General features: G+C 59.7%; 6 protein-coding genes across 6 annotated transcripts; 3 read left to right on the top strand and 3 right to left on the bottom strand.

Moving 5' to 3' along the window:
- Nucleotides 1–825: 825 nt before the first annotated feature.
- JDV02_004132 (uncharacterized protein) lies at nt 826–1,775 on the bottom strand (the record flags this gene model as incomplete). The annotated part of the gene is made up of 2 exons (XM_047985318.1): nt 826–840; nt 903–1,775. 2 exons carry the CDS (start codon nt 1,773–1,775, stop codon nt 826–828), a joined length of 888 nt encoding a protein of 295 aa, XP_047841295.1.
- Nucleotides 1,776–7,310: 5,535 nt separating this feature from the next.
- On the top strand, nt 7,311–8,638 carry APR1 (Saccharopepsin; the record flags this gene model as incomplete). The annotated part of the gene is made up of 3 exons (XM_047985317.1): nt 7,311–7,409; nt 7,494–7,647; nt 7,704–8,638. The coding sequence occupies 3 exons, from the start codon at nt 7,311–7,313 to the stop codon at nt 8,636–8,638; spliced, it is 1,188 nt and encodes a 395-aa protein (XP_047841294.1).
- Nucleotides 8,639–9,220: 582 nt separating this feature from the next.
- On the top strand, nt 9,221–12,664 carry JDV02_004130 (uncharacterized protein). Its single transcript, XM_047985316.1, has 2 exons — nt 9,221–9,730; nt 9,821–12,664. The coding sequence occupies exons 1-2, from the start codon at nt 9,510–9,512 to the stop codon at nt 12,423–12,425; spliced, it is 2,826 nt and encodes a 941-aa protein (XP_047841293.1). The 5' UTR covers nt 9,221–9,509; the 3' UTR covers nt 12,426–12,664.
- Nucleotides 12,665–13,888: 1,224 nt separating this feature from the next.
- On the bottom strand, nt 13,889–15,457 carry JDV02_004129 (uncharacterized protein). Its single transcript, XM_047985315.1, has 5 exons — nt 15,242–15,457; nt 15,160–15,186; nt 14,969–14,991; nt 14,572–14,911; nt 13,889–14,516 (listed from the first exon to the last, which is right to left on the bottom strand). Exons 1-5 carry the CDS (start codon nt 15,311–15,313, stop codon nt 14,379–14,381), a joined length of 600 nt encoding a protein of 199 aa, XP_047841292.1. The 5' UTR covers nt 15,314–15,457; the 3' UTR covers nt 13,889–14,378.
- A 3,258-nt stretch (nt 15,458–18,715) lies between these two features.
- Nucleotides 18,716–22,724, top strand: SFB3 (COPII coat Sec23p-Sfb3p heterodimer component). Its single transcript, XM_047985314.1, has 4 exons — nt 18,716–20,419; nt 20,470–20,908; nt 20,956–22,175; nt 22,234–22,724. The coding sequence occupies exons 1-4, from the start codon at nt 19,067–19,069 to the stop codon at nt 22,321–22,323; spliced, it is 3,102 nt and encodes a 1,033-aa protein (XP_047841291.1). The 5' UTR covers nt 18,716–19,066; the 3' UTR covers nt 22,324–22,724.
- Nucleotides 22,725–24,731: 2,007 nt separating this feature from the next.
- Nucleotides 24,732–25,882, bottom strand: JDV02_004127 (uncharacterized protein; the record flags this gene model as incomplete). Its single annotated transcript, XM_047985313.1, has 2 exons — nt 24,732–25,787; nt 25,847–25,882. The coding sequence occupies 2 exons, from the start codon at nt 25,880–25,882 to the stop codon at nt 24,732–24,734; spliced, it is 1,092 nt and encodes a 363-aa protein (XP_047841290.1).
- Nucleotides 25,883–27,405: the final 1,523 nt, after the last annotated feature.

The following is a 27,405-nucleotide window of genomic DNA, read 5'->3' as shown; positions in this document are numbered from 1 at the left end:
GTCTTTTCATTCATGCAAACCAGTGCAGTCTGGAACGGGTCGCATTATGCGTTGGATCAAAAAGAAGATACTAATCCTACATTGTTCCGCGATGGGAAAGGCAGTGTTCTCAACGAGGTGTGTAAACACATAACACAGCTCGGGTATACGAGACATATAGGGGACGTGACTTTTGCTACGAGCAACCATACATACATCTCGCACTACCTGTTGGCTTCCATCGCTCCTCATTTCGCGAAAAAAAAAAAAGAGAATAAAGAAAATAGCTAGCAAGTTGGCGACCATGACGCGACCAGGGTACCGGAGAAGCACCTCGTCACGTCGTGCGTATCCCAAAACGCTGGCCGGCTTCAACAGGCGCGATTTCTCCGCCAAACCCACAGCGTTATTGAGGTATATGTACCGGAACACACGGGTCAAGAGGCGCGGAGGCCACGACAAAGTGGGATTTCTCGTCGAGGCAGTCTTCCAACGTACTGCTTGGTGAAAGAAACAGTAAAGGAGCAAGTGCGGTGTCGCATTCATTTCTCGAGTCGCCAAATCAGATGTTTGAAGATCAACTGAGACGTAAGGAGTGGATGGTGTAGGGATGCAACAAAGTGCACCACACGCCGCTGTCAGTCGTGTCCACCCGGTACACGTAGAAAGCATCCCCACGCCCTGAACAAAGGAGTCAAAAACGCCGTCAGGCCATCGGTCGAGAGATCAATGACATGAGCTTCATCCCAAAAACGCCGTGAATGCCGGAGGTGGTGGTGGTATTGAAATGAGGGTGGTTTATGTGTTGGCAGATTGCCCTGTCATAATTGGTGTTGTCGGTTGAGCTCATGCGTTGGTTACCTAAGCAAGTCAGCGTGCCAATTACACATATAAAGAAAGCATGGAAGAGAATCTGCACTCACCCGAAGGATCCTGCGGGAATAGTCCTCGTTGTCTGCGATGCTGCCGTCGCTCATTCTCCGATGAGCCATCACCGGGTCGAGGCGAGCATCGGTCATGGAGATACTGCCACTGCTGCCGGGCGGCTTGGAGCCGTTGATGAATGCGTTCACAGCAGCATTGCGGCGGTGGTCCTCCTCAATCTCTGCGTTACGTCTCCGGCGAACGAAGAAGAAGATGCCACCAATAATAGCGGCAACGCCCACAACACCCACAACAACGCCAGCGGCGATGCCAGCCGTGTTGGGTTTGCTCTTGCCGCTGTCAGACTCGGGCGTCTGCGATGCAGCTTCCGTCTCGGTCACCACGGGGGCTGAGGGCGACTTGTCACCAGCAGTCGAAGAGCTAGTTGGCGTCGAGCCGGAGGACGATGAGGACTGCAGGTTGGTGGCCTCGATGTTGATGCCAAGATTGAAGGTCGAGTAGAAGCCTGTGCCCAGTCCACCGCAGGCCTCCAAATCGTAATATGGGCAAGGATAATTGCACTTTTTGTCGTCAACGAGGTCTGCCTTGGGCGGGAGGGCAAAGCCGCAGTAACAGCTGGAGCCCTTCAGACCAGACACCCAATATTCGTCTTCCTTGCAAGCCTGATTGCAACTACCTGACGACATATTGTCGACAGGCTTGTGAAGAGTCATGTTGCCGAATGACGAGTAGCAGCCCTGTGACTTAGGGGAACCTTGCAGGGGGAATTCGGAAGGGCTCTGCTTGGCCTTGGCCTGCCGGGCGACCTTGGTGCCGCCCTCATCGCGAAGGACTCTTGTGGGCGTGTCCGAGGCAGCCCAGGCGTTGGAGGCAGCCAGCAATGCCACGAAGGCAACCGATAGTGTCTTCATTGTGGGCTTGGCGAAATGGAAACGGTTCAGCGAGGGTGCGAAAGGGAGAACTCGATCGAGCGACGCCTCAGTCACGGCCGCGTGACTGATGCTGTCTGGCGACGTCGACAGTCGAAAAGAACGCGGTCGGGGATGAAGGAGTTCCGACTCCACCAGGGCGTCGAGATGGACGCGGGCGGGGGCGTCAGAATGTCGACGGGCGCCGAGTCCAAACACAGGTTCTATCGACCACGAACAAGCGTCGATGGCCGCCTATACTCGAGTCGATGTCGTTGATGCGGCTTCGTGGCCCAGTCGGCGGGGACTATCGGTCGAGGGCCCTTGTTTGGCGAAAGAGTCAGGCTGGGAGAGGAGCAGAAGCGGTAGGCGGCCTCCTGCGTCTGGTGACCCAACGTCTCGAAGCAGTCGACGGATGAAGTCGAAGCGGGAGGCTGGTGATGCTGTGGGGGGTGGCAGCCTGAAAGAAGGAGGGACTGGAACGAGCGACGGACGATTTGGTTGAAAGGGGCGACGAGTCGAGAGACCGACGATGGTGCCTTCTGGAGAAAACGAGAGGGAAGGGGGAGAAACAGAGAGCGTGAGAGGGAGTGGGAACGGCTCGACGGGGGTGGAGGGCGTGTGCCAGGTTGTGCTGGTGGTGCAAAATGCCCACCTCTCCAGGGCAGTCAGGGGGCCGGCGTGGTGTGGAGGATTGGACCCAGTCCAGGTGCGAGGCCAGCAGATCGGGGTGGCAGTGGCCGCGAAATGAGCGGGTGTGTGGGCTGCACGGCTGGTGGTCGAGTGGCGTTGGCGCCGGTGGTTGGCGCTGTTCCTGGGCTGGGCTGGGGCCGAGCGACGAGTGCACCTTTACCTTTCCCGCGCAGCCACCTACGAAGTAGGTACCTAGGTACCTTAGTACCCTCAGGTAAGGCAGCGTTCAACAGAGGTGCAGCAAGCCCAGGACCACCACCACTGGGCACCAACACCCCCAGGCTAGCTGATTTGCAGGCATCCATGCCCTGGACGCTCCCGCTCATTCATCCCGTTGGCTGTCGGCGGGCGGATGGCGAGCACGCGCGATTTGATTGTTTACGGAAAATCGGCTCTGTGCATTTGCATCCCGTAGTATCTACAAACTACCTACTCCATAAACCACCTTACCTTTTGTTATCAACTGCCTTTCCACCTAGGTACCTATCTTTGGTTGTTTTGTTGTTGTTGTTGGTGTAGCACCCCTCCATTGCCGCAGTGTGCTGCACCTCTCAACCGCGTCCATGCCTCTGCGCTACTGACCAAGTACCTACCACCTTATCCATTCTCCTCTCCGCTGCCGCAGGCCGACGCACCTGGAACAGGGGCCAACGGGCAGCATTTCACACGCAAAATGTCTTCGACCCCGCTGGAATGGAGGGTGTCTATTGGCTAAATCGGTGGGCGCGTCTCCGGCACAGCTCAGTACGGCGCTTTGCCGTCGGCCAGCGCTGGCCCGTCAGCAGAGCAAGACCTTCCTTTCCAGTGTTTCCTGTGCCTTGCATACTGCATCCGGCCTGTACAGGAATCGCAGCGGCGCTCAGGCTACTGTAGGAACCGCGGCGCCGCCGGCGGGCTGGTGGTGAAGGGGGCGTGCTTGGTGGTGGTGGGTAGCCGTCTGCTCCAGTCAAGAACCTCGCACAGCAAGCTTTTCCTTGCGCCGCGTCTGTTTGGGATGGGGGCCCGGGACCCGTAGATCCCGGGAGCGCCCTTGGTCTTGTTTCCGGTACTCATGCAACGACCTGCTCGTTAGCTATGGGCGTGGCGCACCGGCACCGGTCTATCTGCGTGCCTTGGCTGTCCAAGGCACCAATGTTCCGCTACATTGTCGCGTCGACCCCAACAAGCTCACACCCTTGGGTCGTCCCCACTAGCCCCCACCTGTAATCAAATCCTGCTGGCAGCTGCAACCAAGGCGTCGTGCACAATGCCTTGTTGCGCGACACGAACACTGCCAGGTCCTCCCAGAAGCCGCCATGCCTTCTCCAGATGCAAACGCCTGAGCGTTGTGCGGTGGGAGTTATGCCAGTTTCTCTGCACAACTCTATACGTACGAAGTACCTGCCTGAGTGAGGTTTTCATCCATCATAGAAGCCGCGGTCCGGGGTTCGCACTTCATGTGATGGAATCTTCGGCGTTTGGTGTGCGCCCGTTGGGACGGTCAACCGCAAAGTCAAAATGGGTCGCTCCTCGAGCAACTATACGAGTTGGCTTCAATAGTGAGGCAGCGAGCCCATCGCCAAGGACCCAGCGTGAATGTCCGGCCACGTTGGCCTCACCCCGTAGCTCAAAGGATTGAGATGGCACATCAAGCGCGAATACTCCGTGATTCGTAGTACGTATGTAATTTATGTACGTTTATGTTCCTTCCCCTCCTTGCATCCAGACAGAACAAGGGTGTACAGGGGGCATAAATCCTGTGCACCTCCCCCTGGCCCGACGATCGGGGTCGAAACGGCGCCAAACTCACAAGATGGTCACAGAGTTGAGACAGGAGGCCGGACCGGACAAAGCAGTGGTGACTCTGCATCACAAGGTAAGCAAGACGGCCGAGGGTCGTGTGTTGGAGGCGCGAGCGCGATATTGATCGCCGACCGTCCGAGGCCTCTGATGATTGAAGAGCCATCACATTCGCCCTTCCTCGACTCGGCGAGCAGATGCGGCACGCTGGTTGATTTATGCTCGACACGGAGCTTGCACAAGTCCCTGGCCCCTGTGTGTCTCGCTCCATCGAGCCCCAACCAAACGAGCAGACAGCTTTGTGGATCGCGCGTGGCAGCAAAATACGAGATCCATCTCACAGCCTGGTACTTTCCATAGTCTGGGTGGAACAGGCGGGTTCACGGGCGCGGCGCACAGCCCCATCGCATCGCATTTCCTGCATGTCGAGCCGAGAACAAGCATCGCGGCCAGCGGCCCCTTGTCTGCATCCTTCCTACCTACTAATAATATCTCGCCTCTACGTACGGAGTATTGGCCGTAGGGATGGAATACCTACGAAGCGGTAAACTAAACATAACATGATCTCTTCGTCTGGAGAGACACCAGACCTACAATGTACTAGTTACTGGCAATCCAAGGCGCTCCATTCCTGTGGCATTCCGGTGACCGCGGCTGGCACACGTCGTGGCCAGACTTGCCAGACCAGTGCGAGCTCCGCCCAAGTTGAATAATAACGCGGTACGACACGGGCTCGACTCGCCATTGTCAGTCGTGTCACTTGCCCGCTGCATACCAGCGCCGCCAACTGCGAAGTATTTGCTTCGCGGACGGTGACCCCACCCCCCTCGTTCGCCTGGGCGTGGCAGTACCTAGCACCACGGACAACAAAAAGCACGCAGCCGCAGTTTGTTCTTATTCCTTCGTACTTCGTACCTCTTACGAAGTCGGTTTTTTCCTCCATCCATCCATTGGTGACCGCCCGACCGAGGGTGGGAATCTCTTGGCTTGCCGCCCGCAGCGTCCACGCCACGGTTACGCAATCCAGGCAGAACTTCGTACGCCGGGGGTGGTTTTGGAGAGCCGAGATTGCGGGAGCTCTGTTGATGTTGTCGGACAGCTCCAGGTGCTCCGACTCGTCTCCCCGAAACCGCCATGGCAGCCAAGAACCCACTTTGCGCAAGCCATCCATGTGGTCGTCTGCTCATCCTGCGGCGACAGGTTGATTGAACGAGGCTTCCGGCAAGGCATATTCGTGCTATTGCGCATCGGCTGCCTCTCCAGAGCTGTTGGCGATTTTGGCCGCAAGTACGCGACAACCCCTGTCTTTACAGCCGTCCGGGAACGAATTTCGGGCCCAATCCCCCGACCAGAGAAAACACTGTCCTCCCTGGCATCTGGCCATCATCATGACCCCACGCACCGCGATATGCTGACTGGATGGGGTGAACGTGTCTAACAGTGACGGCCTCACTTGCATAGTAATGAGATCATGTGTCGCCCCTCACCTCGACAAGCCGCCTCTGGCACGAGCAGTGCGTAGCGTTGTAAGGGGTTTGTGCTTGAGAATTGAGTCGTCCCAAGCTACTTCTTACGTAGCTATATGACGTTGCGCGTCATCTGCATCTCATGTCGCGTTTTCCCTGCGTCCTCGCAGCCTGTCGTGGTTATTACACAATTACGAGTCGTCGAGCCGACGGCATTCCACCATGATGCCCTCGATCTGCCAGAGTTACGAAGTACACGTGGCAATGGGCGATGCCGGCTGAGACAAGCAGCCAACAGGAGGTTCGTCTCAGCATGAAAGCTGTCGACAGATGAAGTCAGCGGCCGGACGAGGATCGGTGATCCATGATGAGCAAGTAGCTGGCAAGCTACCAACGACACCGCCGGCTCAGGTCTGGGGGCAGTTGTTGCAGGAACACAACACTCAGCACGATTCGGTTTACATATGCCATATACGGGTCTGACACGGTGATCACGGCCACATCATATGGTCATTCTTGTAGCCAGCCCGTCGATGAGGCATCACGATGCGTGCTCGGTCGTCCGAATCCCGGCTGTGCTCTGAACGTCTCTAGTCATCGCTAGCAATGCTAACCGAGCACGGTACGACGAGTCATCAGATATTGTGAACCAATGGGCCGACCGTGGCCAACGACATGTATCGTCGCGAGGTGCAGCCCTTGCGCCAGCAAGACGAGGCTTGATACACTCCGTGCTTTGTACGGAGTACACAGGACGAAAATGTCAAGATAGGGTTCAGCGCCTGAGCAACCTATCAGCCGTTGGCCAAGCACCGCCAGCCAATGAGCTCGCTGGCTAATGCCTGGGTATTGCACCCAGCAGCAGTGAGACAACTACTGTCCTGTATGTATGGTACAATCTCGGATGCTGACGGTGGAGGTCGGTCTGTGTCTGAGCTCATCTGGTCACCGACCTGCTGAGTGAAACTTGCCGCGTTTCGAGCCCGCCGCGCATAATTAATGATGCGTTGCTGCGGATCAACCCACGAACCATACATAGCCTTATTCGCGCGGGCGGTTCGCCAAGCCGCGTGGCGAGAGCGGCTATACAATGGTCCGCTGTCCCAGTAAAGGTAAACAGGTCGAGACGAAGTGCTAGTTGCCCGCCAACGCGCGGCCGCGAGAGGGGTAGAGTCGAAAGGTAGCAGCCCTGCTTTGTACCTGCTGCTGAGTTCTGAGCCATGGCGCGCCACTAGCGCTTCCGCGTGCGGTCTAGCGGTTGCGGAGGACGAGCAGAGGCCGGGCAGGTCACCTGGCCTTCGCGGGCACCCGTGCGTCATTGGTCGTCGTCAGGCAGGTGCTGGCGACGCAACCAGGCCCCAGGCCCAGTGACCGCGCGTGCCCACTCATCAGTGACGCTCCCGTCCTCACCAGCCTCCGACTCCCCATCGTCAGCGCCACTGCAGTGTTTCAACCATCAACACCTACCCGTCCTCATCTACACAACCGCCCTGTCCATCCCCATCCGCGTCGCGTTCATCTCTCGGCTTCGGGTACTGCTATCCCGGTATCTCCGTACGCTTAGTCCACCGTTTGCCCGACTTCCGAAGCGCCGCCCATAATGAAGAGCGCCCTTATCGCGGCCGCCGCCCTTGCCGGCTCGGCCCAGGCCGGAGTCCACAAGATGAAGCTTCAGAAGGTCTCTCTTGAGGAGCAGCTGGTACGTGCCGTCTTCCTGAAATCACCATGGTTCAAATTATGCGTATGCGCCGACGTATGTGCTAACCTGCGATGCTCTTGGCAGGCCGGCGCCTCGATCGAGACTCAGGTCCAGCACCTGGGACAGAAGTACCTCGGCCGCCGCCCTGAGTCTCGCGCCGATGTCATGTTTAACTCGAAGGCTCCTCAGGCCGCTGGCGGCCATCTGGTCCCCGTCACCAACTTCATGAACGCTCAGTGTAAGCCGAGTCCCCCATATCTCTACCGGCCATTGCGCGTGGCTCATCCTGCCTAGACTTCTCTGAGATCAGTATTGGCAATCCGCCCCAGTCGTTCAAGGTCGTCCTTGACACGGGCAGCTCCAACCTTTGGGTTCCTTCGCAGTCGTGCAACAGCATTGCCTGCTTCCTGCACTCGACGTACGACTCTTCGACCTCGTCGACGTACAAGAAGAACGGCTCGTCGTTCGAGATCCAGTACGGCTCAGGCAGCCTCTCGGGCTTCGTTTCCAACGACGATGTATCCATTGGCGACCTTAAGATCAAGTCTCAGGACTTCGCCGAGGCGACCAATGAACCTGGTCTGGCGTTTGCCTTTGGCCGCTTCGATGGCATCCTCGGGCTTGGCTACGACACCATCTCGGTCAACCATATCGTGCCGCCTTTCTACAAAATGATCAACCAGGGGCTCCTGGACGAGCCGGTCTTCGCCTTTTACCTCGGCGACAGTGACGAGGGCAGCGAGGCCGTCTTTGGTGGTGTCGACGACAGCCACTACACAGGCAAGATCGAATACATCCCCCTGCGACGCAAGGCGTACTGGGAGGTTGACCTGGACTCCATCGCCTACGGCGACGAGGTGGCCGAGCTCGAGGACACTGGAGTCATTCTGGACACGGGTACCTCGCTCAACGTCATCCCCAGCTCACTGGCTGAGCTCCTCAATGCTGAGATGGGTGCCAAGAAGGGCTTCAACGGCCAGTACACCATCGACTGCTCCAAGAAGAGCTCGCTGCCTGACATCACATTCTCGCTCTCCGGGTCCAACTACAGCCTGCCTGCGTCCGACTACATCCTCGAGGTGTCTGGCAGCTGCATCTCGACCTTCCAAGGCATGGACATTCCTGCGCCCGCCGGCCCGCTCGCCATCCTCGGCGATGCCTTTCTCCGCAGGTACTACTCTGTCTACGACCTCGGTAAGAACGCCGTCGGTCTAGCTCGCGCCAAGTAATACCTTTACGTATGGAGGCTTGTGAATATGATATGGCCTGTAAGGTGACTGGTTGGCAAATTCAAGTTGCGTGGTAATCCAGACTGCTTGATCCGTATGGCAGCTGCGAGATATGCCGTGGACCTGTATGTATGGTAGTTGGCATCGGTAATACACGATCACTCGACTGGGGTCGGTTATGTCAGCGCGTCCAGTGCGTTGGGTTTGTATGTGGCATGTGTTTGATGGATGTCGCCATTCGGCTCATCTTTTCTGGACGCATGATGTTCGATGAAATGCTTATGCTGGAGAACGAGCGTTAAGCCCACCACCCCACAGGCACTGTAAACCTAAGTTAGAAGGCAAGACACAGCGAGACCTTACACAGTAGCCACGAGGTCAACATAGTACGCAATAGTGCACGCAAGTAGCAAAGCACACGCGCAATATTCGTCATTCGGAACGTGTGGAGGGGTTCTAGGGTAGGCTACCCATCGCGACCGCCAGATCACGTGCTGGGTAATTTTAGCTTTTCCGCGAAGAGCCTTAGCGTAGGTGCCAGTACGAGTCCCCCAGTCCCGTCTGCTTGCTCACTTGGCGATACAATCTTCCCTTGAGGCAGCCCCCCCTCGCGCATTACGCCTCGCTGCGGATTGCACGACGTGTTAAAAAATTGCCCTCTTCGCCCGAGGCGTCTCGGATCGCTCGCACAAAAGCGCGGCCCCCGATTGCACGGCCAAAGTTGGATGCGGACGTGGTGCTGGCGCGGCCCTTTTGATGAAAGGGCTTAGTCTGGAGAGTCGCACCAATCTGCCATTCTCGACCCGCTACCGCGTATCGCGACGAGGCGCGGCGAGCATCACCATCGGGACCCCGACGCCCAAGACAGACTATGGCACAGCCGACCGCCGCGCTCGAGCCAAACGGCGTGTCCACGCCAGGCAGCGACTCCAACGAACACCTCGCGGTTCCCGCCAAGCGAAAACGCGACGTGTCTGACGATGGCATCGACGTCAAGGGCGACCCTGTCGACCAGAAGCCTGATGCATCGCACCTGTGGGCTGCTGGCAGCCGAAAGGACCTGATAGAATCGTACTATGCGGTATTGAAGAGGTGAGTCGCCGCTTTCCCCCCTTCCACGCGCCTCTTCGGGCGACCCCCCCCCCAATCTCGCGTCACTATGCTAACCTCCATCTCCGGCAGCCTCGAGGTCGGGCCATCTATCCTCAAGCGCCCGCTATCCGACCCTCAGCCCGAAGATGAGCCCGAGACGAAGCGACAAAAGTCAGCCGAGCCCCCGACGCTGTCGACTATTTCAGATAAAGTGGCGTCCGCCAAGTACGCTCACATCGAGGACATGGCCAGCGACGTGCTCGCCGCGGTGAAATCGGCATTGTCGGAGCTCGAACTCGGGTCCCCCGGCGGTCCCACAAAGGCAGCAAAAGAACAGACCGCGGCCCAGATTCGTGGCTTTAAGAGCAAGGCCCTGGAGCTGCTCAATCGCGAGAGGGCGTACCCGAAAACGGCGGCAGCCTTCGGCCCCGGCGACGACGACGCACAAGCCGCGTCCGACAGAGGCGATGCTGTGCTGTCCGTCATCGGCTACGCCCCCCAAGAGCGGCGGCTGTTTTCGAGCCTGCCGCTCTCGCACAACGTTGATCTGTCCAGCTTCAGCCTCCCGCCTGGTGTCTCCTTATCACGCGTCATGCCGTCCAGCCCTCAGAGCAGGGTGCAAACGCTTGGCGAGTTATTTGCTCCTCCACGACCGTTGCCACCGCTGCAGCCCCCGAAGCAACCCAAGACACAAGCCAAGGGCAACGTGCTCGACTTTTACCACCCCGAGCTGACGGATACGTCCAAGTACCGGACCAACTGCTACTACACGACAAAGCTCACTGCCGGCTACTACCTAGACTACAGCAATGCCACTCCTTCGTCCCAGACCAAGACGAAACAGCGAGAGCGCGCGCAGAGCTTGGCAGGGAAGAAGCCCACTGCATCGGAGCTTGAGTTTTCGGAGATGGAGGCCCTGTTTCGTGGCGCATTCTCGAGCTTCGCGCCATGCAAAGACGACAGTGCCGCTGTAGTGCCGTCAAGTGTCGCAGGTCGCATGTGGTGGCAAAAGGTTGGGCAGCGCAACCTTCAGCGAATGGTCGAGGTTGAGTACTACGGCGGTGCGGAGAATTCGCGGGAAGATGAGCCAGCCGAGCTCGATGAAACCGCAGTGCAGGAGGCAATCGATGAGTGGGATGACTCGATCGTCGACCCATCCCTTGATGATATTATGGGCACCAAGAAGGACGACCGCGAGAAGGAGGTGGACGACGTGCTCGACGAAGTCAGCGACTTGATTGAGACGCTGGCGTCGTACCAGCGTATTCGCAACCTCACGCTGCCGAACTCGCAAAACCGCCCGTCCAGCGACCCCGTCACAGGCGACATGCTGGCCACGGCTGGTCCACAGCCTTCCGAGGCGGAGCAGGCGACGTACCAGGCGCTCAAGGCTCAACTCGCGCTCATCATCAAGACGCTGCCGCCGTATGCAGTGGCCAAGCTGAATGGCGACCAGCTCGACGACCTGCTCATCAGCACAAAGGTCCAGGTGCAGACGGACCAGTACCACGGGGTCATGGAAGAAGATCAAGCCGGAGTACAGGCACGCCTGCGGGCGCAGCAGCAGGCCCACCAACAGGCCCAGCAGCAAGCACAGGCCCAGCAGCAGCAGCAGGCCCAGCAGCAGGCGGCACAGGTCAATGCTCGGCCGCCCGGGCAGCGGACGCCGAGCATCTCGACGCCATACGGCCAGCAGTATCACCAAGGACCGAACCAATACGGGACGCCGACGCGGCCGCCGGTGCATCCGCAGCAGTACTATCGCCCCGGGCCGGCGCCGCCTAACTTCCAGCAGCCGCGCAACATCGCGCCGCCGCCGTCTGCACACCAGCCTCGACCGCCGCAGCCAAACCAGTATAGCCGGCCGAACGGGTTCCCGAACCAGTACGCCACGCAGCTCGCGAAAGCCCAGACGCCGTACGGCCACCAGAACATGCCGCAGTATGCGAACCAACCGCGACCGCAGTACGCGCAGATGCAGATGCAGCCGCAACCCCCACATCCGCAGCACCCACAGCAAGGCACGCCGAACGCGCGGTTCGCAGGGTATCCCCAAGGCTACCAGCACCAGCAAGGAACGCCGGGGCAGCCCGGCTACGGAGCGTACACAAACGGAGGGGCAATGCCGCCACGAACCATGTCGCCACAGGTGCCACCGCACCAGCAGCGTCCGCAGTTCAGCCCATCGCCGACTATGCAGCAGCAGCAGCAGCAGCAGCAGCAGCAACAGCCACGGTACGGGACACCCGTTCAGGGGCAGACACCCATGAACCGGTACCCAAGCAACAGCGCAGGACAGCACATGGGGCAGCCGCAGCAGATGCAGCAGCCCGGGTTGACGGGCTACCACACGGTGATCCCAGAGGCGCAGCAGCAGCGGATTCTGGACCAGGCAAAGGCACGGGTGGCGGCACAGGAGCGGTCTGCAATGTTCGCGGACAAGGTGGTGCAGCCGGGCACGCCGGGAATGGGATACGGCAGCCCGGGGATGATGGCGGCGCGGCCTAACCAGCAGAAGCCGCAGACACCGCTTGGGCAACGCGGACCTAACGGGACACCAGCTTCGGCGTTTGTGCCGCCGCAAAAGGTGACACCGGTTCCGGTGCCCGTGATTCCCGGCGCACAGCCTCAACAACAGCAGCAGCCGCCGGCGCAACTGCAGCAGCAGCAGCAGCAGGCGGCACAGGATTCGTGATGGAGGGAGAGTCGAAGGTTGGGTAATGAGGATTTGAAAAGCGGCCCAGGCCGTGTGCGTTTGAGAGCAATTTTATTATGGGTCCACGTAGAAAGGGCTGGACGAAATGACTTTGGGCGGCGTGTACTTTAGGACGGGCGTTGGGGGTGAGAACTCGACCCGGGTAGAGCCGCATGGGGCTTTTTTTACTGTAGCTGGTAGTGTACGTTACGAAGCAATTCAGGACACGGATTTCGGGCCATGACATGTTGGTTGTGTTATGATCCGCTCGGCGTGTAGTATCGTATATGTTGAGTACTAACTATATAGGAGCCCTCTGCATCAGGACTGCCATTCATTCATTCTCTCGTGACGCGCGTGGATCCTCTGAGAGGTTGTCGCCGCCGAACGGCATCCGACGGTGAGTCCGTGCGAGGACGGCCATTCCCCAAGTCAAAGGACAGACCAGGACCCCCCGAGGAAGCGAAGCAATCTCCAGGCGGCTCTGGTCTCTCATTCACGCACGCGTGCGTCTCCTCTACAAGCCACCCTCCCCCACAGCACAGGCCGCTGCTCCCTCGGGCATGTACGCGGTGGCGGTCCGGAACTACCAGTCGAATATGAGCGGACCTGCCTTTTGTGTGAGAGAGAAAAAGGCTGGGAGTGCCACTCTCATCAGCAGAAGCGCCGTAGGCCGTGGAGCGGGCACAACGAGCCTAACCAAGGTACGAAGTACGTAGTACTGCATGTTGGAAATTGCTCAGCCCGAAGCCAGCAGTCAGGAGGCTGCGCGAGCGGTGGTGAGTCCACCTAGTTATTTGCCTGCAATGCGCTTGAAGCCGCGAGACGTGAGGCGTGAGCGTGAGCGTGAGCGTGAGTGTGAGTGTGAGTGTGAGTGTGAGAGGAGCTTAATGGGCTGCGCTCACCTTGGGTTGGAGCGAGCCCCCTCGTCATGTCATTTTCAATCAATCGCTCAGCTACGACGACCACGTACTTCGTACCATTTAGGGGCTGCAGAAGGTTTGCCCAACGGCCGCGGCCACGGCATGGCTAGCGAGGAACCGGTGCCCGCTCTCAATAAGTGGGTTTGCAGCGTGCGCGCGCGTGGGTGCTCGTGATCATGAGGCGGGACGAAGTAGATGTACATATAGTAGCTTACGAAGTCACACACACCAACTCTCTCATCACGGGGAACAAGCGGCACGAAACCGCTTTATCGTCACGGGGCGTTCGTGCGACGAAGAGATTGTTGGCCTTTGCATACATGATAAGTTCATTGCATCAGCAGTGATGCTATGAAGATGATACGCAGCTATGCAAGTGAGTAACTGCCCCCTTGTTGCTGCGTGTGGCACTGCAACTGCTTGCGGACAAGACTCTCATTCATGGCTGGTCTCACTCATACTGGATACGCGCTCAGGTGCCATTCCGTGTAAGTGGCACGTGACAACCCTGAGCCATCTCGCCCCATACACACAAAATGTAAACAAAGACGCCAACCGCGTCTGCAAGACGCGCGCGCACAACAAGGCAGCAAGGTTGGCAAATATCTGTCTCATTCCGCTTCCCCAGTCCGGTGGTATAATTACAGATTGCTACACGCTGGCCGAGGCCGCGTCCGTGCCCCAGTCTCGGGGAACCGCGCCCAAACTCCAAAGCAGCCACGTCGCACCCCCGACACGCCGCCGAGCGCCTTTGGCCTGAGGTGTCGCGAGCACGCATACCCACGCTGCCCCGGCGGTGCGAAGGTCAGGAGCAGGAATGCCGACGCATGCATGTGAGAAAAGCCGCCGCGTTCCCACCCCCGCACGCGCGCGTACAATACAACAAGACCTGTTCCTGCACTCCAGGCAGCCCATCAAACGACAAATCCCAGATGACCAGTGCTCTCCCAATCCGTGCCCTTGAAAATTGCAACCCGTAACGCCGTAGACATCGTGATAAAGTGACCTAAGCCCATGCTGGGGTACGCCTCTACGCCTTGGCCGTGGCAGCCTTCTTAGTCGTTGCTGCCTTCTTGGGTGCGGCCTTCTTGGTGGCTGACGCAGGCTTCTGAGCCTTGGCGACGCGCCCAGATTTCGTCTTGGTCAGGACGGTCTCGGGCTTCTCGGGCTATTCTCGGTCAGCTGAAGTGAATCTTGCATTCGAAGCATGGGGTCCGTCATACCTTGGCGGCAGAGGCAGGCTTCTTCGCAGTAGCAGCCTTCTTGGGGGCAGCAGGCTTCTTGGCCGTGGTGGTCTTCTTCTCGCCCTTGGCAGCGGCAGCCTTCTTGGGGGCAGCTTTCTTCGCGGCGGGCTTCTTGGCGGCACCCTCCTTCTTAGCGGCGGGCTTCTTGGGCTCGGCCTTCTTCTTCGCCAGCTTGGTGCCACCGGAGGGGCCCTTGGGCTGAGCAAAGACACCCTTCTCGACACCGTTCTTGAGGGCCTTGTTGAAGAGCGAATCGAACATGTTGTCCGAGACGTTCAGCTGGTTGTTGGCCTTGACATACTTCTTGAGCGACTGGCGGCTGCGTCAGGCGTTAGCGCGATGATGACAAGGCGTGGCGATGGCGCGATCAGCATACCTGGAACCATTGCGATCCTTGAGCTGTTGGACAGAAAAATGACGCGTCAGTAAGGAGAGCAAGGGGCGAGGTCAGGGCGGGGTGCACGCGCACGACGTCGCGACGTCGGGGGCACGAGAGCGGCTCGGCACCATGCGACGAAAACGGCGACGGCGGCCATGCATCTCAAACGCGGGGACTGCGAGACATACGCTGACGATGGCATCGGTGATCATGTCCTGTGGCGCGTTAGCAGTCTGAAGCGCCATCGACAGAGCCCAGGTGGCAACCAACCTGGTAGCTGGCGTGCGTCGAGCCCGACTTGGGCTTGGCGGCAGCGGTGCCCTCGGCCTTCTTGGGAGGCATAGTGATGATTGAGCGTGGAGCGGTGGACTGGCTAAGAAGCGTTTGCAAGTGAGATGGAAAACAAGGCGAGGCTTGTTTTGGACTCGGATAATGGCAGGTGAGGCGAGATCGAGAAGAGCTTTTGCGGAACCGAAGAAAAGGGCAGGAAACGGGAGCGACCAAGGTCGGGCGCGTGGAGGGAACGGGGGCTTGTTTATATATCGGGCGGGGGGAGGGCCGCAATCAGTAGCTCTTTCTGCGGCGGCGTGTGAGTGCGAGCCCCAGGGCGCCGCGCCTGCGCCTGGGACGGACGGGGGTGCCGGGGGGGGGGGTCTGGGTATGGAGGTTCTGAGGTGCCCGCCCACCCGCGCTTGACGGGCAGCAGCCGACCGCTAACAGACCACACCACCACTACCTTACAACCACCACCACCGCGTGCGCCCACCTCCCACCACCGCCTCCACCTCGCCTCACCTCCCCATCGCCTCCCTCCCGAAGAAGCCAGCGCCAGTGCCCAGCGTGTCGGGGTCCAGCACAACGTCAGCGCCGCCCACCTGGTGGCACGAGGACCTGGAGTTGTGGAGCGACCCGGACCACCTCTGCCCTGCCTGGCATCCTGCATCTCACGCTGCCATCTGCCTTCAAGGTTAGTACTACCGTCTTGTCTGGCCCTCACAAGTCTTACCGCTGCCGAAACCCCAGAGCTGCCGTTCCCGGCTGTGACATGAGGCAGGCCAGCAGCATGGACGCGGGCGGGCGTGTCTCGACGCTAGCTCCGACCCTGCGCGCAGCGCCACTCGTCCCTTTTTGGCACGTTGCCTCTGGCCCTCCTCGACCAGACCATCAGGTCGCTGCCGGCAAGTGTTTGTCTCCTCTGCCCACCACCATCATCGCGATCATGCGTGAAGCTCGCCGCCTGTTGTTCCTTTCCCCCCCGCGCGCCCCCCCTCCCCCCTTTTCTTCCACCGTTCTGCTTGCGACAGGCAAACGGAACGGACAGCCCGATGGCTGCGACAGCGGCCGTTGTGCCTGCATGCGACGACACACGCAACACGCACACGCACATGGCGGACATGCCTACCGCGTGCTGCGGGTTCCTCCCTCCGGCGCAACTCATCTCACCTCGCCTCGCATCATCAACCTCCTTCTCAAGCGCGCACACATACATATCGGCACAACAGCACAGCACAGTACAGTACAGCATGGCTCCAGCCACACGCCTCGGCCAGCGCGTGACCTGTGCCGCCCCGTGTTGTAGGTAGCACTAGGCTGTTATGGCTCGAGGTAAAAATGGGCGTCCCGGCTCGAGAATAATACCTCTTCCGTGACCAATTTTCTGATTGGCCCGCGGCAATCGGCAATCCAACAGCACCTAGCCGCCTTTGGGTGCTCAAGGTGGTTGTACGTACCCTCCCCGAGCCACACCCACACCCCCCCTTCGACGAAGTCCCCAAGTCCCCTCGTCCGCCTCCCACCTCTGATCTGGATGGGTTGAGGTTCGACCGCCCACTTCCTTTGACCCCGACGCCGTCCTCGCCTTCTCGTCTTTTCTCGTCCTGCTCGCCTCGACTCGACGCTTGGCCGACCCTCCTTTTCGAGTTTCGGTGAGTCATTTTTTTCCTGCGTTTGACCATGTCGTGTCCGTAGAGTTTTGCGCCAGCCCGTCCGTGTGATGTGCGCGTCCCCAGATGGGAGGAATATCCAGCCATGTCCACGCCCCGTCACCTCTGAGACGTCAGGTGCGTAGGCAGACTGCCCGTTGTCGCATTCTGAATTGTCGCCGCCCGCGTTGTCGCGATGCGCATTTGTGGCTTGCTGGTGGTTGAAAAAAACCTGCCACTGGTCGCTGCTGCCTTTTTTCTACTAGTAGTAACTTGCTCATGGGCTGTTGTTGGCATGCGCGTCGCAAGTCACTCGGCGCGGTGCGGCCCCGCGCGACGTCCGACGCAACCTGAAGCTATCCACGGCCGCTCACCTCGACAACTGTTTTCGCCGGCCAGCCACCACAGTGATGTAAAAATATCGTATTTCGGTCCGAATTCGATGGGCATCAATTGAGGGCACACCTTGGTCGGTTTTTTTACGACTTTGCCGGTGCTCGTGGTGAGCTGGCGCGACGCAAAGCAATACCTTGATCTAGACGGTCGGACGAGCGCGACGTGATGCGACCGTGGACTTGGACGCGCCCATTGTCCTCGAACACGCTGGTTTCACACTCACGACAAGTTAACGCGCGTTGCGTCTCATTCTTTGGTTGTTATACAAGGGGGATCGAGATGATTTTCGTGGCTGGCGCTTCTCTACCAGCCCATCGTGCCGTACGCGACCAGACACGCGTACGGGACCAGCGACAGACAAGGCAGTGCCCTCCACAAATTAGCCTGAGCCATGACAGAAATGATCAATATGAGACCGATCTATGGCTCGCCTGAGGGGAGACCGAATGGCTGAGCTGGGCTGCTACGGGCGATTTGTACGGCGCGGCTCTCTTCATTTCTGCGCTCAGTAAGGCTGCATGTAGCCTACCTGGTACCAGGGTGGCAGCGCCTCTTGGTAATGAATGGGACGTATTACCACCCGGTGAAATGTGTTGTTCATTTCTTGTTTCTACAGCCAGGGGCCTTGCAGATACTCGCTTGTGGCATATGCCGTCGTTTGCGGTGCTTACGCCTTATCCTCTTGTGTTGTTCGCTTGATTGGGAAATGCTGGGGCCACAGCATGTTGGAGAAACCCGTTGCCTACAACACCGAGATAAGAAGCGTCAAGAGCCGCACACACACAAGGCACGACATAAAGTATATCCCACGAGATAAAGTACAGTACTGCTCCCTGTTGAGTCAGTTGCCTGTCTGCTCGTCGATGCGACGGCAGTATGCAGGTTGGCTGGGTTCTGAGCCCTCCCGCATCCACTGACCCATGCGTCAACGCTGCGACTTACCAAAGACAAGAGTAATGTGGGCGTCACAAACCGACAAGAGATATGCAATGCAATGCAAAGGATCACTGACTTTTCATGAGCACGCCGTATTGCACGTCTCCTGAACCTCGCCACGACGCGAGCTTCTCACGCCTATAGAACAGCATCGTACGCCGCAGCAGCCGACTTACACGGACGAGGAGCCGCCGTCCAAAGTGGGGCATCTTCAGATCCACAGCAAAATTCACGTGTACTAGCACGTGACTCAGCCCACTTGGAGCTGAAGCCTGATGCGCTGGCTCGCCCCGTGAGCTCTCCGCCCAGGTGCGCCCGCTTGGCTGGGCTGTTTTTCTGCTGCAGTGGGTACCTACTAGTTACCTAGCAAGCGGAGACGATCGCGCACCACCACCCGAGCCAAGCTGCTGCTGCGCAGGACCCCTGTCCAATAAGCAACCAGGAACACGTCTCCAAGATGGAATAGGAACCTACTAGGTAGGCTGTTGCGGCCAGCACCCGCCCAGTGCAGCGCGACGAGGCCAGGCACGCACGCCTGCCGGGGCAAAAAAGGCCAGCGAGGCACGACGGCCAATCCCACCACCCGACGACGACGACGCCCCAAACCATCGTTGCCAGCAAAGCTCCTTTGAGCCGCTGCAGTTTCCGCCGCGGCATGGAAGCGTTGTTTGCCCGGGCCTTGACAATTCGACTTTAGCTTTCTCTCCCACGCCTTCGCCCTTCGGCACCTTGTCCCGCGGCGCTGGCGATCTCCCAAGACCCCTCACCTGCCCCTTTAACCACATGCTCGAGAATCCGACATCACATCCTCCTTCATCGCTCCGACTGAGCCTGCTCCGCCATGGCCGACTACACGCAGTACCATGCCCTTGGCCAGGGCATGGGAAACGATCCCAACGACTCGAACCGAAATAATCCCTACGCCGCACCCGGTCAGGCACCCTACCAGCAGCAGCAGCAGCAGCAGCCGCCGCCGCCGCCGCCGGCTGGCTACGCCGGGCAGCCGTACGCCGGGCAGCCGCAATCACCTCCCGTGGGCGGTTATGGTGCACCCCAAGGCCAGGGCTTCCAGCCTGGTGTGCCGCAGCCGGGGGATGACGCGTTGGCTGCGCAGATGGGCGGCATGAACTTCGGCGATGGCTACAGCACACTCCGCAAGAAGAAGAAGGACCGCCACGCCTACCACACAGTCGAGCCCACTGGCTCATCCCAGGCCTTCAATGGCATGCCTCCCCCAGGCTCGGCACCGAACCAGTTCATCCCTACCGCCGCCGGTCCCGGCTTCGGGGGCCAGTTCGGTTCGCCGCAAGGGACGCCGCAGACCGCGAGCCCGAATCAATTCCCTGTGCAGGCGGGCGCCCAATTCAGCAGTCCACCGGGCCCCGGGGGCTTCGATGCGGGTAATGGCTCGGCCGATGCTGCGGCGACGATTGCGCCCACCGGCCAGTCCAAGATCTCGCCCGATGATATGCCCAGCGTGCCTCTGTCGCGAGACGCCGTCCAGGAACACTTCCTCAAAAACGTATATCCCACCTTCGAACGCCATGTACCTCCCCCGGCGACAGTCTCCTTTGTTGCATTCGATCAGGGCAACGCCTCCCCGAAATACGCCCGCCTCACCATGAACAACATTCCTGCCACGGCCGACGGCCTGCAAGCGACAGGCTTACCCCTGGGCCTGATGCTGCAGCCACTCGCTCCGCTGCAGGTGGGCGAGGCCGAAATTCCTGTGCTCGATTTCGGAGATGCCGGCCCGCCGCGATGCCGCCGGTGTCGGGCGTACATAAACCCCTTCATGATGTTCCGCTCTGGTGGTAACAAGTTTGTGTGCAACTTGTGCACGCACCCCAACGACACGTCGCCAGAGTATTTTTGCGCCACGAGCCCGCAGGGCGTGCGCTTGGACCGCGACCAGCGGCCAGAGCTGCACCGCGGAACGGTGGAGTTCGTCGTGCCCAAGGAGTACTGGACGCGGGAGCCTGTCGGCCTGCGGTGGCTGTTTGTGATTGACGCGACGCAAGAGTCGTATAATAAGGGCTTCATGGAGACCTTCTGCGACGGTATACTCGCAGCACTGTACGGCGGCGAGGACCAAGAAAAGGACGACAACGGCGAGCCCAAGCGCAGGATACCCGAGGGAGCCAAGGTTGGCTTCATCACATACGACAAGGACATTCACTTTTACAATCTCAACGTGAGTATAGCCATGGCAGATGTTGGGAAACAATTGACTGACTGTCACAGCCTCTTCTGGATCAAGCGCAAATGCTCATCATGCCCGACCTCGAGGACCCCTTTTTGCCCCTCGGCGAGGGCCTCTTCGTCGACCCGTATGAGTGCAAGGCCCTCATCAGCTCGCTGCTTACGCGCCTGCCCGACATGTTCTCCGCTGTCAAGAACCCGGAGCCGGCACTGCTGGCGACCCTCAACTCGGCATTCGCGGCGCTCGAGAAGACGGGCGGCAAGATCGTGTGCTCTTGCTCTGCGCTGCCGACCTGGGGCCCGGGCCGCCTCTTCATGCGCGACGACGGCAATCACCCTGGCGGTGAGATGGACAAGAAGCTATATACGACAGAACATCCGGGCTGGAAGAAGGTTGCCGAGAAGATGGCCGCGGCTGGCGTCGGGGCCGACTTCTTCCTCGCCGCGCCCTCGGGAGGCTATCTGGATATTGCGACGATTGGTAGGATCCCCTGAATCTTCGTCGGGCTGATTTGCTGACTTACGTAGGGCATGTCGCTGCGACGACTGGAGGCGAGACGTTCTACTACCCCAATTTCATCGCGCCGCGTGACGGCCCTAAGCTGTCTGCGGAGATCTCGCACACAGTGACACGCGAGACGGGCTTCCAAGCGCTGATGAAGGTGCGCTGCTCCAACGGCCTGCAGGTGGCAGCGTACCACGGCAACTTCGTGCAGCACACGTTTGGGGCGGACCTCGAGATTGGCGCCATTGACGCGGACAAGGCGTTGGGCGTGTCATTCAGCTACGACGGAAAGCTCGACTCGAAGCTGGATGCACACTTCCAGTCAGCACTTCTCTACACGACGGCGTCGGGCCAGCGACGCGTCCGGTGCTCCAACGTGATTGCCAGCGTTAGTGAGACGGCCAAGGAGGCGGGCGTGCGGGAGCAGAGCATACGTGGCTGCATGAAGTTTGTGGATCAGGACGCCGTGGTGGGCATCTTGGCCAAGGAGGCCAGCACGAAGCTTGCTACGACGTCGAGCAACCTCAAGGACGTGCGCAACTGGTTGACGGAGCGGGCCATTGACATCATGGCATGCTACCGCAAACACTCTGCGCAGCAGCACCCTCCCGGCCAGCTGGTGATGCCGGAGCGGCTCAAGGAGTTTTGCATGTACGTGTTGGGTCTCATCAAGAGCCGGGCGTTCAAAGGCGGCGTCGAGAACTCGGACAGGCGCGTGCACGAGATGCGCATGGTGCGGTCCATGGGCGCGCTGGAGCTGAGCCTCTACCTGTACCCGCGAATCATCCCGATCCACAACCTGCAGCCCGAGGACGGGTTTGCGGACGCCGAGACGGGCCACCTGAAGATGCCACCGGCTATTCGGGCGTCGTTCAGCCGCGTGGAGCCGGGCGGCGTTTACCTGGTGGACAACGGGCAGCAGTGTCTGCTGTGGTTCCACGAGCAGACTTCGCCGAACCTCGTTTCGGATCTGTTTGGCGAGGGCAAGGACTCGCTTAAGAGCCTCGATGCGTACACGTCGTCGTTGCCCGTGCTGGAGACGCACCTCAACTGCCAGGTGCGCAACATCGTCGAGTTCCTCAAGACGATGCGGGGGTCCAAGGGCCTGACGATCCAGCTGGCGCGGAGGGGCATCGACGGCGCCGAGTACGAGTTTGCGCGGATGCTGGTCGAAGACCGCAACAACGAGGCGCAGAGCTACGTAGACTGGCTGGTGCACGTGCATAAGGGGGTGCAGCTCGAGGTGAGTACACGTACCGGCACATCCTCGCGAGCCGCATAGATACTAACGGTGCATGCAGCTGAGCGGACAGCGGAAGAAGGAGACGGAGGGCGACGCGGCGTCGCAGGCGCTAGCCAACTTTACGGGGCTGCGGCCGGCGTACTGGTGAGCATGAGGGGGCTGCGATGGGCCAGGGAGGAGTTTTGCAGTGGCAAAAGTTGTCAGATTAGATTGAGGCGCATATGTCGCGTGGACTTGCATCGGAGCGGTTGGCTATGGTGGAAGCAAAACAGCGAAACAGCAAAACACTATGATGACCCAAGCTATTGCAGCACCGACATTGTCATCATCTGCTCAAAGCGAGGAGGTCTGGTCGGGTCGGGGAGGGACCTTGTAGACGGAGTCTCACAGCCCCATACTTACGGCACCCATCGCCGGGCCCTTTTTCGAAACCGTCAGACACACACACACACACACACACATGCACTCTTGTGTCTAGACCGTACTCGGCTGGCCTTGGACAGCCCACCTCATCTTGCGTTGGCGCCGGTACCACGGCGGATGTCATGCATGATGACGCTGCCTGCAAGCGAGCGCAGCCGGGGCCGCGGCGCACGCATACCCATGGTCCCCATCATGGTCCGTGGGGTTCTTCCATACGCATCAAGTTAGTATAGTACGCAGAGCGTTATCATATTGAGGCATCCCCCTGACGGTTGGGAAACGCGAGGGAAGGGAGGGTTGGGAGAGCTACCTTAGGGAGACAGGGAGCGAGCACTGGATTCCAGGCGACCAAGCTCGCTTTGCCTCCCCCCCCCCAACGCGTGCGTATCAGTAGCCCCTTGCTCGCCTACCTGGGGCCGAAAGTAGGTAGGAGATGGGAGATGGAGAGAGAGAGGGAGAGGGGGAAGGAGGGGGAGGAGCTTGTAGCATACCTCAGAGTTGAGTAGTACACACACACACACACACACACCCACACACACACGCACACGCACATGCACATAGACAGAGAGAGAGCGAAGAAGAGTCCGCAAGGCCATCCCCCCCGGGCACCCGGCCTCCCGCCCCCGCCCCCCCTCTCCCGCATTCCTACCTACGTATCAAACCTTCACGGCGGGCGCCCGAAAATACGTAGCCAGGGATGACTAGATGGACGGGGCAGTGGGTATGTAGGCAGGCATAGGTAGGAAGGTGGGTAACATATATGTGGGTGCTAGTGTGCCGGCCGGGTGCTGGTCGTCCCTCGAACCAGGCTCGTGGGAAGGAAGGCTTGGTGGCTCCTCCGACCAGGCATGTAAGTACGTGTGTTAGCTTTTCTCGAACACACACACACACACACACACAGGGTTGAAGACACGGCAGTGGGCACCTGGATAAGTGACTCGGGCAAGAGGGGTAGGGATGAGGCATGAGGGACGGAGGGGGGGACCATGACAAAGTTGAGGAGGGCTGACTGCCCCCTCCGTAGAAGGCACAACGCAGGCACGCAGGGAGGAACAGGCGGGACTGCAACGCGCGCATTGTTGGGGCGGCGCGCACCGGTAAGGGATGGGAGGATGAATGAGATGATGGGATGGGATGGGATGAGATGGGATGGGATGGGATGTGATGTGATGAAGCAGGGACGGGGAGGGGGCAAGGGGGCCCGAGAGGGAAGACAGCGGCAGAGCGGCATGTTCGCTCACCCCCTCATCCCCCTCCTCCCCTCCCCCCCTTCGCGGCGGCGGCTGAAGCGCTCCCGGATCCAGGCCACCGACATTAATAAGTCTACCGCAGCTGGCTGCCTATATATGCGTGGTCGACGTGGATGAGTGGTTGAATGAAAAAAGTGATTAGCGAGCGGGTGAGCGGGTGGTCGAGTCCCGATGCTAGATGACGTGGATGAATCCTCCTCAATGCTGGATGCGCGGCCGCTTCTACCCGACGAGGCGTCTATACTCCTCAAAGGGTAAAACATACATATATGGGCATGTCCCGGGACGACATCCCATGACCGACCGAGTCGACACCATGACCCGATGCAAAGGTTGTCGCGTATCGCGCGCTCGACAGTATTGAACAGGACTGCATCGCAGCGAGGCAAGGCGCGGGCACAATAGGTGGACGCATGCAATACACGACCGTATGGCGTTCCGGAGCCCTAAGAATGATCCACAGGATTGCAACCCTAAGCCTCTACGCCCTGTCAATACTACTACATTCGTAGGCCAGCTGTGTGCCGGAGCAGCACGTCGGCCACTGGCCGGCAACAAGATGACTGCTGTCAAAAAGCAAACATGCAGCAATCTCTTGTCCAAGGCTGCACCCGACCGGCAGAATGCAGCCAACGCCAGGGCAACACATGGCCGACTCGAGAGCATAAATGGACAGCAGGCATACCGACAAAGAATCGGAGAGAATGCCCATCGCCAGAGGCGAGATGGGTGTGAAGTCTGTGTTATCGGGAATCCCTGCCCCTGGCCCCAGTCCCAGAACGCCGAGCCAAAGCCAGCAAAGCCCAAAAAGTAAATGACAAAAGCAAAGGAAATATCAAGCACGGCGTAGAGAGAGAAAGAAAGAGAGAGAGAGGCGACGCCGTCAACATGTAATCATGTCCAGCCCGTACCGCGGGTCAGGGGCACTTAGGACTCGCTGGATCTCGGCCGGGTCGAAGACGCGCTGGAAGATGCCAAGATCTGTTGGCGCGCGTCCGCGGGACGACGTCGAAGAATTGGATCCAGACGACTCGCCACGTGACCGCCCTTTGGAGCAGCCCTTCTTATCTCTCTTAGCAATCTCGTCGAGGATGAGCTGCGTCGTGCTCTGCGCCGGGTCCTCAAAGGCGAAAATTACATAGGCGAACTGGCCTCGTAGGTCAGGGTCGAACAGGAAGACGTCGCGCCAGATCTCGGCCACCTCCTGCGGCGGATTGCGGCAGCTATTGCCGAGGCCAAAGTCGCCAATGACGACGCGGTCGTAGTTATTGTAGAGGCAAATGCGCAGTGCGCCACGCATCTTGTCGCGCATCATGCCGCGCTCCTCCGCGAATGAGTATCTGGACCCGTTGTCCTTGAGCTTCGGCCACCGCGTTGGCGGCACCGACACGACGGGCAAGTCGTACCACCGGTCGAGCTTCTCGTAGCGGTCGTGAGGACCTCGGTAGACGACGACGGAATCTGACAGAATGCCTCCCGTCGAGGGAATGGGGTAATTGGACGGCTCCCCGCTGCCAGGCCAAGGGGCGCTCAAGGTCGCGGAGAGGTTGCTCCGGCGACACAGCTTCTCCTCGTAACCAGAGGAGCCCGTCTCCCAGTCCCCCCCAGGGCGGCGCTCGTTGGCAGCGCAAATGACGGGGATCCGTACCCTGCCGGTGCCGGCGGCCTCGCTGGCCTGGCTGTCGGCAACGCCGTATGAGATGGCCATCATGACAGGGTCCTCGGCAACGAAGTGGAAGGCGGGAGGGCGAGTGCTCAGCGTTCTACGGGGAATCTCCAGCTGGGTCGTCGGGTGCCGATAGAGTACCGAAAAAGGGGGGAAGACCTTGGCGTAGCTCGCGTTCACCATGGGTATAAAGTTGCGTTTGGTGTCGGCCGCCACCTCGGACGGCTTCACCCTGCCGGCTTTGGACCCGGGCGCCATGCCGAGGCTCGAGGTCTGCCAACGATGAGCGAGACGGTCGAAGGTCGCTGGAACGACGTAGTGATGGTACCAACCGGGTGGGAACGAGGGGATGGGGCGAGTTGATACATGGACGAGCCGTCGTCGGCAAAAGAGAAAGGCCCCCTTTTATGTTGTAAGTGCCTGGATGCAATGTCTGTCTGCCTGTCGGTCGTCCGAGGGGCGCTGGCGAAGTGACGACGAGGCAGCTGGAACTCGCTCGCAGGATCTCGTCCCGGGCGAGGGCGTGGAAGCGAGATGTAGGGATCTCGGCGAACTGTACCACCTGATATGTCCAGGATCTGAGTCAACCGCTCGCTCGCGTCAGATCGTGGGAGGCGAGAGGATTTAAGAGCCGCGGAGCCGGCGTCGCTTGGGTGCCAACACCGGGGCCGGGCGGGCGGGAGAGAGACAAGGGACGAGAAAAAAACAATCACCCTGCAGCAGCGCGAGCCCTTCCGCTATCCAAGTCGGCGGTACGGCAAGGGCGATGGGTGCCAACCGCGCGTTGACATCTCAGACACGCACCGCTGCCTCGCCGGGACGGGCCATGCCACGTCGGCAATCCAATCCAGCAATCGGGACGAGGCAAATAAGGGTCCCCGGAGGGAGAAGTGACCTGCAGGTAAGGAACACTAGGCTCCCGTCGTTGTTCCGACTCCAGGCTTCGCGCCCCGGCCCCGGAGGATTGCGGCGGGACGCAGCAGTGTCGTGCGCGCCAGATCTGTGGCACCTCATCTCGCCTTTGTCCAACGTGGACGGCATGCCAGATATCTGCCCTGCGCAGCCTGTGCCTGTACCGGTGCTTGCCCGCCGCCGCGCGGTGGAGAGATGTAAGGCCGGCATGGCCCGGCCTTACAAGGAACATGCGTAGTGTGGGTGCCTGCGCCTGCCGCTCGTTCGAGTAGCAGCAGCGAGTGTGTTGGGCTATTCTGGCGGCGGTTGGGCCGAGCAGGGCATCGACTGCCGACGACCCCATCTCGAATGGTGGTTCGAGGGGTGGAGGGCGGGACAGGACTGCGCATTCGATGGTGTCGTGGCTGGCATGGAGAGAGCTCGCTCGCGGGGCGCCTTGGCCGCTCCGAGAAATAATGTGAGACCCTGCGTGACACGGGGGAGGCGTTAGTTGACGGGTCCCAGGGCAGGGCAGCTCCGGGTCGACATCATGTGGGCCGGGACGTGTGTGTCTGTGGCATGCGTGCCCGTTGCGTGGTCTGTTTTGTGCTTTTTCGAGGACGGCAGGCGGGGGGCAGGTGCGCGTGTAGTCGACGTATTACGTGCCTGGCGTGCATGCGTATGTACATCCGGGTATGTTCCGTGCGCTGTAGTGTCGGCGGCGGTGGATGGGATGGGCCACCACACCTTGAAGGGGGGCGTGCAAGAATCAGGTCTCGGTGTCTGGGCAGGAAGAGGTTGTATGGCGGGAATGCTGCTGCTGCTGGGGTTGATGATGGAGGAGGAGAAAGAAGAAGAAGAAGAAGAAGAAGAAGAAGAAGAAGAAGAAGAAGAAGAAGAAGAAGAAGAAGAAGAAGAAGAAGAAGAAGAGGAGCAAGATGACGAGGATGGGGACGACGATGAAGATGATGATGGAGGTGTCAACGCTGAAGGAGGCTTC

This window comes from Purpureocillium takamizusanense, chromosome 3 (assembly GCF_022605165.1).
Source record: "Purpureocillium takamizusanense chromosome 3, complete sequence".
NCBI classification, from domain to species: Eukaryota; Fungi; Ascomycota; class Sordariomycetes; order Hypocreales; family Ophiocordycipitaceae; genus Purpureocillium; species Purpureocillium takamizusanense.
Note: the sequence above shows the minus strand (reverse complement) of the source record. Positions and strands in the feature narration are given on the sequence as shown.

Excerpts from the sequence above, each read along its gene's own strand:
- JDV02_004129 (XM_047985315.1), bottom strand. The coding sequence starts at position 15,313 with ATGCCTCCCAAGAAGGCCGAGGGCACCGCTGCCGCCAAGCCCAAGTCG. Across the intron at positions 15,187-15,241 it reads CGACGCACGCCAGCTACCAG|GACATGATCACCGATGCCAT; the intron begins GTTGGTTGCCAC and ends AACGCGCCACAG. Across the intron at positions 14,912-14,968 it reads AAGGATCGCAATGGTTCCAG|CCGCCAGTCGCTCAAGAAGT; the intron begins GTATGCTGATCG and ends CGCCTGACGCAG.
- JDV02_004130 (XM_047985316.1), top strand. The coding sequence starts at position 9,510 with ATGGCACAGCCGACCGCCGCGCTCGAGCCAAACGGCGTGTCCACGCCA. Across the intron at positions 9,731-9,820 it reads TACTATGCGGTATTGAAGAG|CCTCGAGGTCGGGCCATCTA; the intron begins GTGAGTCGCCGC and ends CATCTCCGGCAG.
- SFB3 (XM_047985314.1), top strand. The coding sequence starts at position 19,067 with ATGGCCGACTACACGCAGTACCATGCCCTTGGCCAGGGCATGGGAAAC. Across the intron at positions 20,420-20,469 it reads TTCACTTTTACAATCTCAAC|CCTCTTCTGGATCAAGCGCA; the intron begins GTGAGTATAGCC and ends TGACTGTCACAG. Across the intron at positions 20,909-20,955 it reads TCTGGATATTGCGACGATTG|GGCATGTCGCTGCGACGACT; the intron begins GTAGGATCCCCT and ends TGACTTACGTAG.